The sequence below is a fragment of the Stegodyphus dumicola genome, chromosome 5 (assembly GCF_044657685.1).
Source record: "Stegodyphus dumicola isolate Sdum_Otavi_A_Nest chromosome 5, ASM4465768v1".
Classification (NCBI taxonomy): Eukaryota; Metazoa; Arthropoda; class Arachnida; order Araneae; family Eresidae; genus Stegodyphus; species Stegodyphus dumicola.
The window spans coordinates 126616827-126639712 of record NC_140772.1 but is presented as its reverse complement, the minus strand read 5'-3'; the positions used below and the strand labels follow the sequence as shown (position 1 = coordinate 126639712).

Genomic DNA, 22886 nt, shown 5'->3' with positions numbered 1-22886 from the left:
AATATGGATATTCAAATATAGTGTCGCTTAGGATGCCTTTCATTTCTTTGATTACAGGTCTTTTATTTTCTTTTAATATGTTAAGTATTATGTCTGTCACCAGTGAATGGTACTGTACTTTCTGTTCAGATCACATCAGTCACTGTCGACTGCTGATATACAATTTGAAAAATTATTTTCTATTTAATTTTACATGGATCTTCGGCCATCTGCATATCTGTGAAATAGGATATTATGACCTAAATGAAAACGAAGATAAAACAGGTTTCATGCTTTACTGTTAAGGATACTATAAACTCTTAATTTCAATTTGAGGAATGTTAAAACGTAGATTAATTGATCACCGAAAATAGCTTATGACACTTTTTCAAAATTAAAAATCAACAGTTTTGAAAATGTCCCATTGGATATCTGTTGATTGGTGACTCATTCTTTTTTATTAAAAACTGGTTCATAGACTTATTAATGACTTTTTCCTGACTAATTTAGCATTAAGAATAAAAATTTAATTCCATAATGGTTAACTCAGTTTGGATTTTGTACATGTGTACTACGTGGATTCTGTCAGGGGAGATTACTAACATTCTTTCTGATTTCCTATGTCTTAAAAGTAATTTCCTGTAGATAAATATTTAAATATAAAATAATAGAGAATTATTTTATATTTAAATATTAATTGCCTCAGCAGTAGTGAATGTTATTTACAGAATATTATTTTGAATTGATTATGTCGTATTTTACTTACCGGCATCAATGAATTTGCTACAATTTATAAGCCTAAAAGGTGATGAAATAAAATTATAATTAATGTGTGATAGCCATAAATATGTATTGGAAAACTAAATTGTTTTATGATAACATAAAATAAAGGGTAAATTGCTTGTCTGCCAGATTTGAATCCTTGCCATTTATTACATTACATTTCATATCAACAGAAAACTATGTTTGTTTTATAAATAATAAACTTTGGAGCTATATTGTTTATAAAACTTATATTGCAGTGGATTATCTGTAAATGGTTTTCATTATATTAGAAATGCAATTTGAACTACTGTTTTAAAATTATTTAATTTAAAATATAATATATATAATGCCATGAAGTAGATGAATGGCTAAAGAAACTTAATTTTTGGTGATAAATGTGAAGGCTGTATATGATTTTTCTTCAACTGGTATGCCTTTATGATTTTTTTTTCAATTGGTATGTCTTTTTCTTAGCAAGTTCTCCAACAAGACATCTCTTTTTCTAGGTAAATAACCAAAGAGTGTTGTAATAAAATAATATAAGACAACACAAAACATGAGGTTTAATGAAATTTTGGTATTTTTTCTAAGGGTGATTTTTTTTGTACCTTTTTTTCTCATTCTCGCTGCAATATCAAAAGCAATGCTTACTGAAATATTATTAAATATATGAAATTTTGGTATTTTTTCTAAGAGTTATTTTTAATACCTTTTTCCTCGTGCTTGCTGCAATATTAAGAGCATATAATTCGTAAACATAATGGGTAGATATTATTACATTTAATCTTATAACTATATATATGTATGTAAGATAAAAAATATGTGAATCAAAATTATTCAAAATTATAATTTAAACTATCAGTAACCCTTTAATTATCCTTCTCTGTTCTAAAAATCTTAATAACTTCTCTGGACTGTGTCATTTATAGATCATTCCATCTTGCATGGACTGCACAAAACTGATGATGTAACTCTTGAGAACTGAAACTTTTCTAAACTAAACCAAAACCTTCCTCTTGGCAAGCTCCTTATTGGATAAATGCGTCACTTTTCAGCTTGAACTTCTGCTTGGTCACTGTTTCGTTGTGTTCACTTTCTATTATCGTAATAATGTAAAAACTGTAAATGTTCTTGAATAGGCACGACTAGAGTGCCAAGTGAACTGTGGCCATAAATGTCAATTGCAAGTTAAAATAGAATTAAAACTACTTCAACTGCCAAGTTTCTTAGATAATATGAACTCAACATTATTAGCGTACTATGCAGTCAGATTTCTTCCTCTTCAATATGGATCTGCGGTCTAGCCTATATAGCTATTATGCATCAGCGCTGCTCTGTCTTTATCTTGTTTTCATTACATTTTTTTTTAGCCGATAGGATGGTTACCTCGAGCCTGAGACCTCAATAGAAAATTTATTCAGCTTTTCAAATCATTGTTTTGTGATAAATTCAAAGGCATGTGAAAGAAGTGAATTGTCAAATTTGTTTTTTCAGTGTTTAAAAAATAATCTATCATCCTTCTGCTGTGGTGTTTTGTAAGTGCTTCAAAAAAATAATCATGCAGGGTGTTTAGAGAATGAAAGTAATCTCCCAATAAATCCAGAAGTTCGAATGTCTGGTGAAAAGGAATATTGAATTTGCTTCAGCCATCTCTACAAATTTTAGGAAAAAAAAAAAAAAAAAAAAAAAAAAATAAATAAATAAAGTGTTTTAAATCTTCAGTGAATTAATGCTTAGGAGATTCAACATTACAGTGTATTCAAGGTCGTCGATCTGAGTTTGTGTTTGCAATTATGTGCGACAAAAAATTATTTGCGCTTCCGCTTTTTCTAGTAGTAATTTGTCAATCGACAGTTCCAAAATTGTTGTTTCCATGTAAATTTAACTCAAAAATGAAACAAAATTATTTAATATGCTTCGGATGCTATACTTTTCATTTCAATTTTGCTTAAAATTTCTGCAATTTGATTGTGCTGTTTTGCAAAAATGTGGAATTCTTGTTCATAAATTTTTTCCAATTTTTCATGTGTGAGAAAATTAAGTAATGAATTGTAAGCTATTTAAACTATTTGAGGAAAAGATATTAAGTAAATAATCATATTTTTAAATTTATGTTGAAAATCTGGAACTGTTGATAAGAATTTTTAAGTGAATGAAATAATTATGAAAAATTAGTATAAAATATAATAAACAGTATTTTTGAGTAGTATTATAGGAATCATAAGTAGTATGGAATTATATTAACTAATTTTAAAATTTATGGACCATAATATGTTCAGATAAACTTTGAAGACTCCCACTTATATGTTTTTCATATATAATAATTTTTATTTTTTAATATAATGCAATTTAGTTAATTTAAAAAAAAAAACGGAATGTTTTTGTGCAGTTCATAAGGGCTAGTTGCCTTTAAACAAGGAACAGAGGCCTTTACAAGAAACAACCATGAGCGTCCCGTATCATACGCTAATTTGTTATTGTGGATTTGGGCATAAGATGGAAATGTTCATATTAAGAGAAAGCTGTGGTGTCTTCCAGTCTGTAGAAAATTAGTAAATTAGAAATTTTGATAATAGTAGTACATTATTTCAAATGAATTTATTAATTTTTCTTGTATTAAGATTTGTTCTAAAGTGAAATCTTTATGTAATGTTTATCAAATTAATAAAGTTTTGTAACTGTCTTGGAAAATTAAATTTACTATTAAATATTAAGGAATTATTGCATCATTTATGGCACAATACTTTCAGAAATGTTTTTAATTCAACAGTTCTATTTCTTAAATACTGACATAAATGTACTTAGGAAATTTAGGTTTATTTGTGATTTATTTTTATTTTTATTATTTATTAACTTATGCCACTGGAATTATCTTTACAGTGGCATATAAACAGAGAAAAAGTTTTAGATCAAGGAAGTAGAATTCTTGAAATAATTATTCAATCAATGAGCCTTAAAGCCTTCTCTGAATCAGGAAAAATGCCACCTAGCTTAGATTGTATCAAGAGTTGTTTTTCAGAACTCTCACAGACATATGATAAAGAATATGGTGGATTTGGAAGTGCTCCAAAATTTCCACAACCAGGTACTATTTTACTTCTTTCGTCTGTTAATTAATATCCTAGAAATGTTTTGATATTAGCTGCATGTTATGAGAATACAAATATATTAGCTATAACCTTCTCATTTGTAATGGATGTAAAAATTCAAAATGGAAAATATATTTACTATGTGTATGAATTATTTTACTTTTCTTTCTCTAAAATTTATTTTGCAATTTTCCTGAACCCTAAGCAAATAAATGTTTTTTTTTTTTTTTTTGGTGTGTGTGTGTGTTTATTATGTTTTGTTTTTATCTGAATCTATTTGCATAAGCTTTACAGCGAAATAGCTTGTTTGAAAGACAGTTGCTTTTTATTTGACTGTTATGTGAACTTAAATTTTAGCATTTAAATATTTATTTATATTATTTTTGTATAAAAAATGTTGTAAATGTAGTATTTGTAATATATTTTGTTCTCATGTTCTAATTATTTAATGTATTTTCAGTTATTTTTAATTTTCTATTTCGGGTATATGCTACTAATCCTGAATCGAAGGATGGAAAAGAATCTTTGGAAATGGCTTTGCACACTCTTAAAATGATGGCACGAGGAGGTATTCATGATCATGTTGCTAAGGTATTCAATTTTATGAACTAAGAGTGTTTTCTTGTTTCTGAAAAGATTATATTTTGAACATTAAATTATAATTTGCAATCTGAAGTTTTTACTTTGCTATATACAATGATACATAATTATGTACATAAAAGTTTTGTGTTTGGGTTGCTTGAATTGTCTGAAAACTTTGCTTTCATGCAATTATGTTGATAAGAGACAATAGCAAGTCAAAGAGTGAGAAATCTAGTACCATAATTTTGGGTAGCTAAACCGCCCTGGCGTATAGTCCACACTCATGATAAAACAATTAAAGTTCATGAAATAAGCCACACTGCTATATACAGCACAGCATTCCGAAATGATGGCACTTAATATTCATTTATTCAGTAATTTCCTGCCATATTGATGTTATCATCAACAATAAAATTTTATAACATTTACAACATAAATATAATCAGCAATATATAAATAAATAAGGAACAAATATCTTACCTTGAACTTGCTGAAAATGAACTTTAATGATGGTGTTTCTAATAGATATTGCTTTTATGGGTTCAGGAAACTTTGTTCACCATAAATTATTATGAAAAAGAATGTTAGATAATCAAAAGAATTTTATAATTAAATTAAACTACATATACAAAACCTTCAAAATCCAACTCGTTAGTTTCATTATTCTGTTCTAAATCACTTCTTTCAACATTACTATCTTCACTTTCATTTTCTTTTTCAATGGTTTCTGATTTAATGAAAACTGATATGATCATATTAGGTCAGACTGATTGTCATGCTTTATCAACCCATAAGTTAGCCTCTTAATTTTCTCTTTCGTCCGGAATTCGTGAAAGAATGAAGTCCACTTTGCATCCATTCCTTCTACTGCTTTCGTAGTTCGTGCTTGAAAATTCTATTGATGGTGAGATCCTGCGGCAGTAAAAGTTTTGTGAGTCCACCTGGTAACACTGAGACATTGGTGCTAAGTTTTTTTTTGCTTTGGATTTTACAGTATCCACTAAATGGTGTCACACTGAATTCAGAATCCAGTTTGTCCTTAAGTTTGGAAAAAAAGCATCTTCCCTTTTTCGATAAATTTCTCTCAGCCAAAACAGCATCGTTTCTTCACACATTCATCCATTTTTGTTGGAGCAAATAAAAACTTTAGGTAAGTTTCCTTTCAGAACTGTTTTTCTTTTGAAAATTATCAAAGGGGGGTAACTTCTCTCAATTGGCGGCACAATGCTGTAATAATAACCTGTTCACTGGAGGAATATATTTTTCTCATTAAAATTATCTTTGACAGTATAAAAATAGATTCACCTTTAGTATCTGCAATCAAATGTTTTTCAAAAAGCATCTCTTGAATAATTTTTCCTTCCTTCACAAGCTGGATATATGCTAAAGCCTTGCTAGTACCTGGCAAGGTTGATTCATCAACCTGAAGTGAATATTCGGTGGGTATCAAAAGTTTGCATAACACTGGTTGTGGGTGGATGGTGTAAAACGATTTCTAAAACTCCCTTGACAGCTGGCAGTATCAACACTTTGTTCATGGTATGAGCTTTTCCCCATTTAGGAATTAATTTTAATATATTATAGGAGACTATCAAACCATCATCATATATTTTTGATGAGGTTGCTAGTAACACTCAGACAGATGGTGCCTTCAGAAAGTTCGCTTTGATGTTCGGGAAATATGGTAAATCTTTATTTTGTTTGTCAAGATGAATATTGTTGCGTGCTAACAGATTCTTAATATATTGAATGCACAAGTCCGCTAAAAGATTAATAAAATTTATTCTTATCAAAAAAAAAAAAAAAATTTTGCCCACTTTGGTAGTTAACCTGTCTCCTCCTGCCTAATCCGGAGTGAGATAACTGAGTGGTTAGAAACGTGGATTTCAATCGTTACACTTTAACAATCGTTTTGTAACAATTAGAATAGTTACAAAACACCAGTTGCTTTCAGTAGCAGGAGCGGTTATAAGAGTTTGTTGTTGTTATCAAAATAAATACATCAGAATGTTGGAATTTTCCTCAGAAATATTTGTACAAGTGTTGACAGTATCATGCAATATAATCGGTAGTTATACTTTGACTACTAAAAACATTGAATTAATGCAATACAAAGTGTATCTAATGAGAAATCTAAATCTAAACCAATCTCACTCTGAACTTGCAACAATACAACAGCAGTAAACTAAACAGCTGACTAAAACGTTCTCTCTCCAGCCTTTTATAGATTTCAACTGGCTGCGAGATATTTCTAGTAATTCCTACTTCTCAAGATTTCAGCAAAGCAATAAGGGGATGGAATTACAGTTACAGCTAACTAAGAGGTCAATTACATTTATTCAATTTCAATACAATTCTTGATACAGATTACCAAGAAAATCATTTACTCAATGTTAAATGCACATGCTCCTGTATTTTTACTTTTTCTGATATAGTTTTTTCTTAAAATTTGTCCCATGCTAAATTGCACGGGGAAATACAATAATTTTAATTATAATTCTACTAAAATTACTCAACTAAATACAAAAATCATAACTATTCAACGTTTGACTAAATGGAGTATTTTGAATTTTAGAAACTTTTTTTTTAAACGTAAAAGGAAGCAAATAAAAGATTTAAAATCTTGTTATAAATTACAAATAAGACCATGATTTGAATCAAATGAAAACTCTTGCAAACCACTACAATTCACAATAATGGATCATGATATGGGATTATATAAACCCAATTAAATTTCAGTAAGTCGGTTTGACTTTTGTAAAAAAATATATAAATGCTGTTTATCTGTTTTTCAATCACATTTTGAAAAATTTATTGAAATTTGGGACGTTTCTAATGAAGAGTATTTTCAGATTTATGGGATACTAACATCAAGAAAAGTGTTACTTATGTATAAAAATGAATAGGGCTGTGCAGTTTAAAAATTTCTGATAAATAATTTAAGTTTTTTACATGCTATATCTGGAAATTGCATATGTGACTTAATAAAAAGTAATCTATTCTTTCAAATTTCTGCCAACTGTAAACTGCATTTTTTATATGCTGAGCTATCCAGAATTTTCATGCATCTGAAATTTGGCATTTTCTGAGTTTTCTAGATAGTCGGTCTTTTACCATATCAAAGAAAATGATTACCAAAGAAATTCCTTGATTATAATACCAAAGAAAATTAAGCTTGTGCCAGTCTGGGTGATTGGTTTTATAGTGTATGTGATTGACAATTAAATTAGTCAACTGATTAGTTTTTATTTGGCAGCTGATAATTATATTTACTAAAACTGTGTAAATGTTTAATTCAAATTTGTTGGCTTAGCAATTTAAATTATATTATAATAATTATTTGATGTTTTAACTTCTGTAATTTAAAGTAAAGATGATTTGAATTAAATTTTGCTAAATTTCTTTGATGAAATATTTATATCTTTTTTACATCTTGATAGTTGTACATAAAAGTTAATACAGTCAAATACCGAAAATCCACCAACTCCTGAAATCTGCATTGCCTCTCAAAATATAAACATTCAGTTTATAGGTTCCGGAAACTGCAACATTGAGTATGAAATATCGAACAAAAAATACTTACCGAATAATTACGTCATAATTAGAATAATAATGAGTCATAATGGAAATACCAAATTATTGACATCATGATAAAAGTTTTTTACCCTCGCATCAAGGTAAAAAAGTAGACAATTCACACAACTCTTTTTTTTAAGTTCACGATTCACAGTGTTGTATTTTCTGAGCTTTGTTATTTCACGAGATTGTTTAGTGCTGCCTTTTTTTTTATCCGGATATTTTGTGGATAAATTAAAAATATTTTAAATTTCAGCCCTATTTAATACAAGGACAGGTAAGAAACGCACTCATGCTTTTACTGCTTGCAACATTGAAAAACGTAAACACGTTGCATTCACGGTAATGCAAAAAGTGCAAATTCTGCAAAAGATGGAGGCAGGTGCTACTCCTCGGTTTATAACAGGATCTTATGGAATTGCAACACGATTGTGTATGATATACAGAAAAATAAAGAAAAGCAGTTGAAATTTTACAGCAACAGTGATTCTAACACCGGAATCTGAAACCGGAAATCTTTGCATGAGGCGAAAACGGCAAACCTCAATGTTGTGTACATATAATACAATTAATAATATAATCAATTTATATATGTAATTATAATTTAATGCATATAATAAATTGTGGTCCCAAGCTTTGTGGATTTCTGGACTTTTACTGTACTAGTCAATTCCAGGATAAAAATACAATATTACAGAATAATGTCTAGTAAATGCTCTTAAAGATCTCTTATTTGTAATTAAAATGTATTAGTATTATAAACATTCTGTATTTTTTTGCAATATTTATTTTTCTAATTCACATTTTTTAACCTTTCCCGGGGCTGAGACATATATGTCCCGTACTTTCACTACTTTAAATGTGTCTCAAGAAATTTCAGTAAACTATGGAGATTTAAAATTTACTCCTTAATATGGATTAGGAAGAGCAAGATCCTGTCGATTTGTTTTTCTGTTCCTTTCATTTAAAATAAGTGACTAAATGGCCATAATACATTCAAAATTGGGCCCTATAGCCCACGGAAAAAGGTTAAATTTAATTTTTTAATTAATATAGAAATTTAAAATTATATAACTTTTGCTGCCTTAAAAATCTCATACTAGTTTTGCAGTGATATATATTGTGCATAAAAAAAAGTATCTTCACTACCTAAAAATTGCTTGCAGTTTTATTTTAAAGATTTTTTTTTTAATCTCTTTTATTTATTTCATATTAAAGTAAAGATTATTGGAATCTGTTCTGGCACGGATTTTCTAAAAATTCCATCAGTAATGTAAAAACATTTAGTAGATTCTGTAGAAATGTATATACACTGAAGAATCAAAACAGTATGACCACCTATTAATTGATGCATTGCACAAACTTCAGCCTAAAAAACAGCTACAACTCACCTTGGCATGGATGCTACAAGTTCTTGGTAGATGATTGTAGACAGGTTGTACTAAATGTCTATGAGAGGTCACGCAAAGTTGATATGTTCCGACGTGGTGGTGGTTGAGCTCTGAGCTGCCCCTTGATGACATCCCAAATGTCCTCTGTTGAGTAAGATCCGTCAAGTTTGGCTTGGACATTAATTGGAATTTATTCTTATGCTCCTCAAAACCACTCCAACACGATTTGAGCCTTGTGGCATGGGGAAGTTCTGCTGGAAGATTCTATTTTTGGTTGGGAAGATAGATGCCATGTAAGGTGCAACTGATCCACAATTATGTCCATATAGTCAGCAGCTTTCATGGTCTGTTCTACTACAACTAAGGGTCCAGAAATTACTCATGAGAACACCCCCAAAGCATATTACCGCCACCACCAGTCTGTGTATGACCCGATGTATGGGGGGGAGAAACAACCGTTCACCTGGAAGATGGCATATACTGACAGTCAGCATGATGAATAAGAAATCATGATTCATCTGACCTGGCAACTGTCTTCCACTTATCTATGGCCTAGTCTCGATGTTCCTGGGCCCACCGTAGGCTTAGTTGACAATGATGCTTAGTCAACAGAGATGCATGAGTGGAAAGTCTGCTGTGCAGTCCCATATCCAACAGTGTCCACTGAACTGTGTGTTTCAAAACACTTGCATTGGACCTGCATTGCATTGGGTTTTCAGCTGAGTTACTGAGTCACTATCCAGCACTGATTTTGCTGTACCAAGTGGGACAGTCTCCAACGTCCTTTTTCTTTGATAACATGTGGATGTCCAACACCTTGTCGTCTACTGCTGGTTATGCATCATTTACCCACTTTGCATAAATACTAACAATGGCATTTTGTGAAGGTTGTGCAATTTCAAAGATACTCATTCCAGGTCTTTAGGCCATTACAATCTGCCCTTTATCAAATTCACTTAGATCTGCTGCTTTTCCCATCACTCACAAATGTAAGCCAGCAACAGTAAAATAACATTCCCACTTAATCATGTGCCCTCGCATCATTCAGGCGAGTTTTTTGACAAATGTGGGGAAGGCCATAATGTTTTGCCACATCAGTGTATGCTAGTGTTTCAAAAGTTTGTTTTTGAAAATAAAGTAATTAATGGATAAAGTAGTAATAATTTAATTTCTTTATACTTTAAAATGTTTATTTTTGAAAATGAAATAATTTAAGTATAATCTACTAATAATTTGATTTCTTTGTCTTTTAAAGGGCTTTCATCGTTACTCAACTGATCAATTCTGGCATGTACCTCATTTTGAAAAGATGCTTTATGACCAGGGACAATTAGCTGTTTCTTATTTAGATGCTTATCAAGTTACTAAAGATTCATTTTATGCTGATGTTGCCCAAGATATCCTTGAATATGTCTCTAGAGATTTGCGAGACAGGGTAATGTAATTTATTTTAACAGTCTAAATCATATATGCCAACTTTCTTGATTCAGGCAGGAGATTCTTTTTGCCACTCTTCTGCCAACAAAATTTGCAACATCTTTCTCCTGACTTTCTCTAATTCCTGAAATTTCTCATAATTTTTATTAATTAAATTTTGTTATTTTAAACCCCAAGCACAATTTCAGATATCTAAAATCTTTTTCTTTCGATAAGCATAAAAAAAAAGTTTCATGGTTACTACTACTGCTATGTGTGTACGAGTAGATCAGTCTGAGAACAACATGATCTAATATCCTATAAGCATCAAGTGCAGCTGCAGGTCATCTGATGTATGTCAGCCAAAGAGCAAAAAGCAAGTTTGAAGCAATTTACTGCATTTCTGGCATTGCTAAATGGTGTGAGTTTCACACGCTTCTTGAAGTTCTGTAAGGATTAACTATCTTATTTATATCTGGAAATAAAGTAAAATGTTCTTATACCTTTCAAGAAATGTATACAGAGGACTCTCTTTGTATTATTTCATGAAGAAAATGTCCAACCAGCTGAACTTTTATCCTTTATTGAGAACCCCTGATCTAAAGTATGTGAAGATGTGGCAACTACTTCCACTGTTAAATGTAAGAAAAATAAAGTAACTTCGTCAATAGCAAGGAGCATAATTAGTAATTCTCAGAAAATTACAGCAAGAAATGAGCATAAAGCTGACACAAAAGTCCTTCAAGAAGAAAAAAATATTCCACAATAAAAACATTTGTAAGTTGCTGCAAGTTTATTTTGTAAAGAACAATAAATTTATTTTGTAAAGAACAATAAATTTATTTTGTAAAGAACAATAAATTTATTTATTTATTTTGTCTTTGAATTGTAGCAAAGCTTTTTTTTTTTTTCTCTATTTTGCCATCATTTGATGTTTTTAATACAGTTCTGCTCTAAAAAATTTCATTAAATCATGTTGTTTTCAGTGATTTATTTTATTTACTTTTATCAAAGATTTTTGAGTTTTTATCAAAGTTTGAAAACTCATCTCTGTTTTTTCTTTTAACTCTGTGCAGCATGATATTAGAATAAAATGAGAAATAATAACAACAACAATGATAGTTTTTTTAATGTTAAATATTTATTAATAAGAATTGCAGCTAAATGGAGTTGTTAAAGAACTTACAAATTAAGGCAAAAAGAAATGTTATTTATATATTAGAGGCAGTGGAGCAGCGAGCATAACTGGCACCCGGGGCAAAATACCTTTTTGCCCCCCCCTCCCCCAAAAAAGCACAGTGATATGATGAAACTTTTGTTTGGAAGAGAGCGGTGCCCAGGGCATCATACACCCCCTTGCCCCCCCCTTGCTACGCCACTGATGAAGTTATTAGAGCTAAGGATGTGATTATATATTATATAAATGTTTAATTAATACTGGAGTAATTTTGCATGCTAATGTCACAAATTTTTCTTCTTTAGCAATTAGATTTTTTATGATGTAAATATATTTTTTAAACAGATTTCGAGTTTTGCTTAGTTTTCAGAAGCAAAAATATTGTTGCAGCAGATGAATTGCTATCACAGTTTTGCAATTTACAATTACAAAATGTACATGAATTAATAATTAATGGAGTTTAATTGGAAAATTGAAAAGTCCTGATGAATTTTATAGTGTAGTGAACTAGCTAAAATAATGTTGGGCACAGTGACAAATCTTTGTAGTAAGACTAGATGTGAGAGCATTTTGAATCAAGGCCTAAATTTAGATCTAGGGAGAATGATGATACTCTGGAAGCACTTTTATTTGCAAAAATATGTCTACATGGCAATTACTGTGAGCAAAGTTATGACACTTATTACTTTAGAAGTCAAACAACAAAAATCAGTGTTATATTTGAACATTTTCACAGGACTAGTTTTGATGATTTTACTGAACCATCATCCTCAGCTGCTAAAGCCAAATGGCAGCTGCATTTCATTTGCGCTTTGGCAGCTGAACATGGTGGTTTGATAAAACCATCGAAACAAGTCCTGTGAAAAAATGTGCAAATATGACTTTGATTTTTGTTGTTTGAATTCTAAATTAATATTTGTTTGCCATGTTATTTTACCTTAATTATGATGCTTATTCCGTAAAGAAAACAAAATCTGCTACTGTTGTTAACAATTATATGAAAATGGTTTAAACTATTATTTTTCTATAAAATGTTTCAAATAATAAAACTATTTTTTTACATTTTTTCCTAATAATTAAAAAAAACTAAACTAGAAACTTGATAATTACACTTTCAGATATTGACAAGTTGTATAATATCGTTATAATGCTCTCTGATTATTCTTCCAACCCTCCTGCAAAATCACTAATCATTGGCAACTAATTTTTCACCAGCATAATATTTCAAAAACAGGAGCCATTTTAAAAAATAATACTGCACTGGAAGTTTATATAAAACAGCAATAAAATGATTTTAAAATACAAGAAACATGCATAATGAGGTACTGAAAATTAAATAAAATATTCATAATGAAACACTGAAAGTTACATAAAATGGCAATAGATTACCTAAATTAAAGACACATCCATTAAAAAGTATTTAATTTTCTTTTTTCTGGTCTTCTGCCCATGTGCACAATGATCTATTTTCACTTAAAAAAATCAGAAATGCAAATTCTTGCCATCATGGAGCAGTTAGATGCTGCTCTCCATAAACACATCGATGTGTTTTAACTTAAAAAAAAGCATTTGAAAATCGCACAAATTAACTTTATGGAATATGCATTCCTATGCACTAAGACCGAGCCTCATATTTCTGGGGGAAAAAATTGTAACACTTTCTTTTTCATTAGCTGGCAAACTCCACAGAGTTATTAAGATTCACTACAAGAAAAAAAAAAAAAAAAAAAGAAACTCTATGTTAATCACAACAAGCAGAAACAAACATGTCTCTCGAATTTCAGATTGTGCTCACTATGTGCTGGTTACTAGATAAATGCATTTTCATAAAATTCTGAGTTGCCTACATTGCAGATATAGCACTTTGCTTGGTGATCCTTGTCAGAGTGGATAATCAGAGAACCTTTATTATTTTATAATTATTCATAATGATGTATGTAGAACTGTTTGCAAATTTCAAATTCATGTTAAGCAAAGAGCGTTAGTTAAACAGTAAAGCAGACATAATAGTTTTGTTGTTATTTAGCAATACAGTCAAATACCAAAAAGCCACCGACCTGAAATCCGTCAACTCCTGAAATCCGCGTTGCCTCTCAGAATATAAACATTCAGTTTATAGGTTCCGGAAACCGCAACATTAAGTACGAAATATCAAAGAAAAAAATACTTACTGAATAATAATGTGAGTCAAAACAGAAATACCAAATTATTGATATAAAAAAGTTTAAAAAAAATAAGATAAAATAAATAAGTTTTTTTCCCCCTCTAATCTGCATCGAGGTAAAAAGCAGACAATTCACTCAACTCTTTGTTCAACTTCATGATTCACGTTGTTGTATTTTCTGAGCTTTCTTATTTCGTTTCACGAGGTTGTTTAGTGCTGCCTTTTTTTAATCCGGATATTTTGTGGATGAATTAAGAATATTTTTAATTTCAGCCCTTTTTAATACAATGGCAGATAAGAAACGCACTCGTGATTTTACTGCTTGCAACGTTGAAAAACGTAAACACGTTGCATTGATGGTAATGCAAAGAGTGCAAATTCTGTAAAAGATGGAGACAGGTGCATTTTATAGCAGAATCGTATGGAACTCCGATACGATTGTGTATGATATATGGAAAAATAAAGAAAAGCTGTTGAAATTTTACAGCAACAGTGATTCTAACAACGGAAATCTTTGCTTGAGGCGAAATCGGAAAACCTCGATGCTGTGTACATATAATACAATGAATAATATAATCAATTTATGTATGTAATAATAATTTAATGCATATAATAAATTATTGCAATAATGTATATAATAATTTAATTAAATGTTATAGGAAAGTTTAAAATAAAACTTTAAATTATTCATATTGCACTTTTAGTCCGAATATTATGCATCTTTTCTCTCCTGAAATCCGCAAAATCCTAAAATCCGCATTACCTCTGGTCCCAAGCTTTCTGGATTTCTGGAATTCTACTGTATTACAATTTTTTATATTTTTTGGCAGTGGTATGTTATTTATAAACATAATAATTATACAGAAGGAAAACCTCAAAATTCATTTCATTTTATGTAAAATATTCAGAAAATAAATGGCTAGGTGCAAAAATTCTGTTAGCGCATTGTAGTTCCTTATACCTGATATATGCTGTGTTAAGGCAGAAGTGATCTGGCAACCACGATGGGAGAAAACGACAACGTGGTTAGCTAGCAGCCATTATTTATTGTGTTTGATTGCGTGCTGAGAGGTGCACCTATGCGATGGCAAGAGTGTCCATCCAAACAGAAGTTAAAAGAAATAAAGCTACAGTCCATTAAAGCTTAGTGTTTGTGTTTCATGAGTACTTATATGCTCGAACATAATTGTGGTCCGTGCAACCCGGTAGGAAGATTAGTGCCTATGGATAAAGTGCTGGTTAAAAAGCTTAAAGGTGAAGTGTTAAATTGATAAAAAAGTGTGATATGTTACTTCGCATTTGACATAAAAATTAGTGTGTGTTTGGATTTACAAATTTCGGGTTCACTTGGATTACCTCAAACGGAGGTAAGTGAATTTGCTCATATGTTCGGTATTATTAATTAACGTTAATTATGGAAGCATTTTTAATTAAGAAAAGAATTTTAAAGTCAAATATAACGAAAGCGACATCAGACTTCGAAAAATATACTTGTGATGAATTTCAGTTACAACTTTTTGAAAATAAATGTGCAAAATTTAATAATGAATGTTCAGATATTTTTGATAAATTATGTGTAATAGTTGATGAAAAAGAGTTTGACGAATATGTAACTGAACAACAAACTATTCAAGACAGTATTGATACTTTGTGGGTTAAGGTTAAACGACAAATGTCAAAATTTAGTGCTAAAGATGCAAGTAATGTAAAGATTGAAAATACCAGTGCACAAGGTATGAAATTACCTAAATTAAACTTGCTGTCTTTTAGTGGAAATATTCAAGATTGGTTAAGCTTTCGGGATCTTTTCATTTCAAGCATTCATAATAATAATGCATTATCGGATTCCCAAATGCTCTCGTATTTGAAGTTATCGCTTCATGGCGAAGCAGCTAGGATTATTCAATCAGTCACAATTTGTGACAATAACTATAAAATTGCTTGGGATTTTTTAGAAGAGAGATACTCCAATGTTTCATGTCAATTTCTCCCATACAAAATGAAAGCCCGTCTTCTATTTTGAAATTAGTAGACACAGTGAATGAAAGTGTAAGGTCTCTGGAAATATTAGACCAAAAAATAGAGGGATTCGCAGAAACATTTCTTGCATATATTTTGCTGCAAAAATTGGATGTTTCCACTCGTCTTTGGTGGGAAAGAGATTCAAAAACAAGTGAGTTACCTAAATTATCTGAGCTTATTACATTTCTAAAAAATCATGCTACAACTTTGCAGTCATCAAAGTCATCTAATGTGTTTAATGCAAAAAAGGGTCAACCTATTCAAAAGGTGACTGCCTTAGTGTCAAATGTTAAAGGTCAAGATTTTAAATGTATTTGTTGTAAAAGTATCAATTTTCACAAGTTGTATAAATGTAATTCTTTCTTGAAAATGACTGTAAGTGAACGTCTTGAATTTGTTAAGAAACATAAATTATGCTTTAATTGCTTGGGTTTTAATCCGACTCATACTGCAAAGAACTGTCGTTCAGAATTCAGCTGTTCAAAATGCATGAAAAAACACCATAGTTTACTGCATTTTCCCAATCAAGACATTTCGCATTCACCTGCTACTATAGCGAGTTGTGTGGGGAAGGAGGAAGCACCGGCTAATAATTCTGACCCTCCTTTAGTAGACAACTCAAATCTAAACCCTGACGCCAGATGTTTTGAAATGTTATCTAATTGCAACCAAATAAACAATTCGGAATTTAGTGGTTCGTCTGTAACTGCTTCACAAGTGATTTCGAAGGAGGTATTACTATCTACTGCTATTATTTATGTTAAAGATTCTTGCGGGAATTTTATTGCTTGTCGAGCTTTACTTGACTGCGGAAGTCAGTGTTCGTGTCTCACCTATGATTTCGCTAATAGGCTTGGAATAAAAGGGAGTAAAATTAACATATCAATTTCATGTTTAAATGGGAAAGCTCTATCGGTAAAATCCAAGCTTACTGCTGTGATATCAAACAAGCGCGATTACCACCGTGCTCTCGAATTCTTTGTTGTACCTAAAATTAATGATTTGGTACCAGTGAATTATTTTAAATTTTCATTTTCACAGCTTCCGCAAAAGATCAAACTAGCGGATCCTCATTTTAACAAGCCCCAGAAAATAGATGCCTTATTAGGTGCAGAATGCTTTTATGAACTATTGAAGACTGATCAAATTCATCCACGAAATTCTAATTTAACTCTTCAAAATTCCGTATTTGGATACATTGCTACCGGTGTAAATGTTGGTTCAAATTCAGGCAATACGATTCAGTGTGGATTTATGAAAGTCGAAGAAGACTTAAATTCACTAATCAAGTCCTTTTGGGAAATTGAGGCTGTTACAGAATCTCTCAAACTAAAAAATAAAGAAGAAGTAGAATGTGAGGAGCATTTTAGAAAAACCCATCAGAGGGATATTGAGGGTAGATATGTAGTGACGCTACCATTAAGGCAAGATGTTCATTTGGGTGATTCTTCGTAATTAGCCACCCAGCGGTTAAATAATTTGTGGAAGAGACTAGACAAAACCCCTGACATGTCTAGGATGTATTGTGAGTTCATGAGTGAATATGAAGCGTTAGGGCATATGCAAAAAATGCAGAGTATGACGGAAACTCCTAAATACATAATGCCTCATCATGGTGTTTATAAGGCAGACAGCAGTACAACTAAGTTACGAGTGGTATTCAACGCATCGGCTCCTTCATCGTCTGGTGTTTCATTAAACGACTGTTTGATGAATGGAGGTGTAGTTCAAGATGACCTATTTGCTATCTTGCTACGATTTAGAAAACACAAGGTGGCTTTCACTGCTGATATATGCAAGATGTATCGGCAGATTCGTATAGATCCTGAGCAACGCAAACTTCAATGCATACTTTGGAAAAATACGTTGAATGATGCATCTAAACTTTATCAATTACTTACAGTAACATATGGAACAAAATCAGCGCCTTTTTTAGCAACAAGAGTTTTGAGGCAGTTAGCCTTAGATGAAAAGAATAAGTATCCATTGGCTTCTAAAACGACACTCAACAATTTTTATGTTGATGACATTTTGTCTGGCGCAGAAGATGTCACCACTGCTGTAGAATTGCAGTGGCAGTTAATAGACATGCTACAATCTGCGAAAATGGAATTGCACAAGTGGTGCTCAAACGAAAAAATTCTTTTAGAACAAGTTCCATTCGAAAAACAAGAGTATCGTTTTGGAGAATCTTCACAAAGCACCGTAAAGACTCTGGGTTTAAGATGGAATCCAGAAGAAGACTCTTTTAGTTTTACTGTGTTTAGTTCGTCAAAAATCTGTACAAAACGCACGGTTTTGGCTGATATTGCTAAACTGTTTGTTCCTTTAGGTTTCCTAGGGCCTGTAATCATGCGTGCTAAGATATTCCTGCAAAGGCTGTGGCTTTTACATCTAGAGTGGGATGATCCACTTCCTTTCAAAGAGCAACAAGAATGGGAGACATTTCAAAAGGCCCTACCAGAGTTGAAACAAATCAAAGTTCCTCGTTGCACTCTAATAGAATCAATTAAAGAAATTGAGCTCCACTGTTTTGCTGATGCTTCAAAGTTTGGATATGGTGGAGTAATTTACTTGCGCTGTGTCTCTAAAATTGGCGAAGTTAAAGTGACTTTACTTTGCAGCAAATCTCGAGTATCGCCTATCAAGGTAATAACCATTCCTCGTCTGGAGTTGTGTGCAGCAGAGCTCCTTTCCAAACTTGTGTGTAAGGTAATAACATCTTTGAGTTTATATGTTGACAAAGTTATTCTGTACACAGATTCAACAATTGTGTTAGCTTGGATTGCTACATCTCCTCATCTTCTAAAAGTGTTTGTGTCAAATAGAGTAGCTCGTATCCAAGAGCTAACTAAGGATTTCTGCTGGCAACATGTCAGAACAGCAGACAATCCCGGTGACCTAATTTCTCGCGGTCTGAGACCGGAAATTATTGCTGACAACTCTTTGTGGTTTCAAGGACCAAATTTTCTGCATCAACAGGTCATCAATTATAGTGTTAATAATAACTTTGAAAATTCAAATGAGAACTATGTGCGCGAACTGAAACTTATTTCTAATGTAAATTTGACCGTAACTGTTAAAAATTCTCTTTTGGATTATGTTTTTAGTATTACTAATTGTTATGCTAAATTAATTAATGTTTTTGCTTATGTTTTAAGATTTATAAGAAATTGTAGATCCAAGGAAAAACAAGTAGGTAATCTGACAGTAGATGAGGTTTCGTTAAGCGAAAATAAATTACTTTCCTTAGTCCAATGTCAAAACTTTCCTGAAGAATTCAAGAACTTAAGTAAGAGAAGGGAAGTATGTAAAAATAGTCAGTTAAAATTTTTATGTCCCTTTTTAGATGAATCTCAAGTTATTAGAGTAGGTGGTAGACTGCAGGAAGCTAACTTACCCTTTAACACAAAGCACCCTGCTGTCCTGCCAAAAAATCATAAACTGACTCATTTAATTATGTTACACTACCATATTCGAAACTTTCATACTGGAGCACAAGCGCTCTTGCATAGTGTGAGACAAAAATTTTGGCTGATAAGTGGGTGTAATCTTGCTAGAAAGATAGTAAGAGAATGTGTTACGTGTGCCAAAGTAAAACCAGTATTGCTGGATCAAAAGATGGGAAATTTACCATTAGAGAGACTGAATCCATCCTTTCCCTTTAACCATACTGGTGTTGACTTTTGTGGCCCTTTTGGTATAAAGTATACAACTCAAAAGAAGAGCGTAGTGCACAAGATTTATGTTGCAATTTTTGTTTGCCTCTTGACTCGTGCAGTCCACCTCGAGATCGTTTCAAATTTGTCTACAGAATCATTTATTGCTGCTTTGAAGCGATTTATTTCTAGAAGGGGTAAATGCGCAACCTTATTTAGCGATAACGCTCGAAATTTTGTTGGGGCTAGCAATGAATTGAAGCGACTCTACAATTTGTTGAAATACCCTGATGAATTCTTAGCCAAATATCTGACATCTGAAAGAATTCATTGGAAGTTTATCCCTCCCAGGGCTCCTCACTTTGGAGGTATCTGGGAGGCAGGTGTTAAGTCGTTTAAGTTTTATCTTAAGCAAGCAGTTGGGAAATTGATTTTTACATTTGAGGAGTTTCTTACAATTTTGAACCAGATTGAAGGAATTTTAAATTCACGTCCAATATCCCCTTTGTCAAATGACACCAATGATTTAGAAGCTCTTACGCCCGCACACTTTCTAGTCGGGATACCTTTAACATCAATAACAGAGCCTGATTTAACTGATTTTTCTGATAGTTCTTTAAAGCGCTGGCAGCGCACTACTAAAGTAACGCAATATTTGTGGAAAAGATGGCAAAATGATTACATCAGTCATTTACAGCAACGATTTAAGTGGTATTTCTCTAAGGATAACGTTAAAAAGGGCACTATAGTTTTAGTAAAGGAAGACAACATGCCCACTTCGACTTGGTTACTGGGTAAAATAGAAGAGGTAATTTATGGTAAGGATAAAAAGGTTAGAGTTTGTATTGTAAGAACCAAGTCAGGTTTTTTAAAAAGACCAATAACTAAATTAGCTGTACTACCAGTAGATGTTACATAATTTCATGTATATTTCCTGAGTTCAAAAAATTGTTATATATATGCATTGTATTTTAATTTAGATGTTGTGCATTTCATGTTCTGTGGTTAATTATGTTTATTGCTTTTGTTCATGTGTATCAATTTAAATTTTCTGATATATGATTTGGACTATATGGTGATTTAAAACTGTTTAATTTTGGTCATTGTTAACTATGTAACAAATGCCCAACCTCGGCGGTATGTTAAGGCAGAAGTGATCTGGCAACCACGATGGGAGAAAACGACAACGTGGTTAGCTAGCAGCCATTATTTATTGTGTTTGATTGCGTGCTGAGAGGTGCACCTATGCGATGGCAAGAGTGTCCATCCAAACAGAAGTTAAAAGAAATAAAGCTACAGTCCATTAAAGCTTAGTGTTTGTGTTTCACGAGTACTTATATGCTCGAACATGCTGAAACGTATTTCTTAATCCTTTGACTATTAACAGGACATACATGTTCCACTAAATTTTTAAAATTTACTGCTGGATTAAAAAGTACTTAAAATCTTCTTAATGTTGGGGATCATCTTCCAATAGTTGAAAAATCAAGACGCCGCTGTTCTTATTGTACACAAATGAACATAGAGAAAAGAACAAGTATGAGTTGCCCAGTGTGTAATGTTGGATTATGCAAAGAAATGTTTTACCCTGTACCATACAATGTAAATCTATTTCATATAATAATGTTTTCCAGAATAATAAGTGTGCTTATAGTAAGTTGATTGCTACATGTGGGACATATGTATATCACCATTAACTATGGCTGGGAGATATGTGTCTCAGCCTTTGGTTTGAAAACCATTTGTCTAAAAAAATCCAAAATGTTAAATTTACCTCATTTATGACATATTTTGTTCACTTGGATAGAAAACGAGGTTAATTTTTTAAAAAAAAATTTGTAGTCAAAGGGTTGAGTCACACATACTATTGGTTACTAAGTAATATTTTCGAGGAAGACAGAAGTTTTAAACTTTATACTATAGTGTTTCTTTGTAGAGTCCAAGTGGGTGAACTTCTATCTGAAATTGGAGTAGCAGGAAACTACATAAGAGAAGGGTTAAAATACCCTTTATTAAATCTTTTGAAAATATACAATGCGTCAACTCGATGCTAACGAACATCACCTCTGCTTGGGTGGTAACTGAAAATCAGGTAATTAAACTAAAATTGGAAGATATTAACAAACGATAGACCTATATTACAGGGCTCAGCTAGGTCCCATAACTTCAACCCCTTCGAAGCTAGTGGCAGCAAATAAATGCAATTAAGCCACTTGTACCAGCAATAAGCAAATGTACTTGCGGCACAGATGGCGGGCTAGAGCCTAACTCTCTCTTTCTCCTACCAAAACTCGGCTTTTAACTACTTCCTTCCAAGTAGAAAATATGCATTTGTTCATGCACGCTACAACATATACCTATTCTGGCACTGACAATTAGGGGAATGAAGGCTTGTAGGAAAGTTTAAAATAAAACTTTAAATTATTAGTTAAAATAAATATAAATCTCTACATCTTAATTCATTCATTAATCTCCAGTGTGCCAGATTGTTACCATGTAGCAAAATATAAGATATGTAAACTTCAGTTTTAATCAACAAACTCGGCTATTTAAATACAATATGTTGCCATTGCCTCAAATAAAATACTCATATCTTCCATGTAGCAGGGTGTTGTCAGTCAATAAATTGTAAGATACTTAACTTTCAAATTTATTCTGTCTGTTAATGAGTAACAAACCAAGCTATTTAAAAGTTATGAACTCCCTTCTTATAAATATTTTTTCTACTTTTTAATATAATTGATTTAAATAAAAGTGTATTTAAATCATGAGATGTCTTATTAGAAGTATTAAATAATTTTTTTGCAATTACACAAGCCATGCTCATTAAAATCATTACATATTTCTTTTTTCGCACTAAATGTTTTAGGTGGGCAGCCATGCAGAAGTGGCTAGTCAGAAAATTTACTATTAAATTTGAAATTGGAAATTCACAGGTACTGAGATGCATGTCTACTGTGCAGACATGCGATACCTGGATTGCTCCATAAATACATTTTGGCAGTGTTGTGCACTGCTGCATGTTTGTTTTACTGAGATAATGTGTTGCCTCATGGGGGATACACT

The 22886-nt window shown here is 31.8% G+C and overlaps 1 protein-coding gene across 4 annotated transcripts in view; it reads left to right on the top strand.

Moving 5' to 3' along the window:
- LOC118198397 (spermatogenesis-associated protein 20) overlaps positions 1-22886 on the top strand; it is a 99907-nt gene that overhangs the window by 31590 nt on the left and 45431 nt on the right. For all 4 annotated transcript variants that reach the window (XM_085817037.1, XM_085817039.1, XM_085817038.1 and 1 more), the window contains exons 6-8: positions 3625-3829; positions 4294-4424; positions 10638-10817. In XM_085817037.1, coding sequence (XP_085673163.1) covers positions 3625-3829; positions 4294-4424; positions 10638-10817 — 516 coding nt within the window. The remainder of the gene's footprint in view (positions 1-3624; positions 3830-4293; positions 4425-10637; positions 10818-22886) is intronic.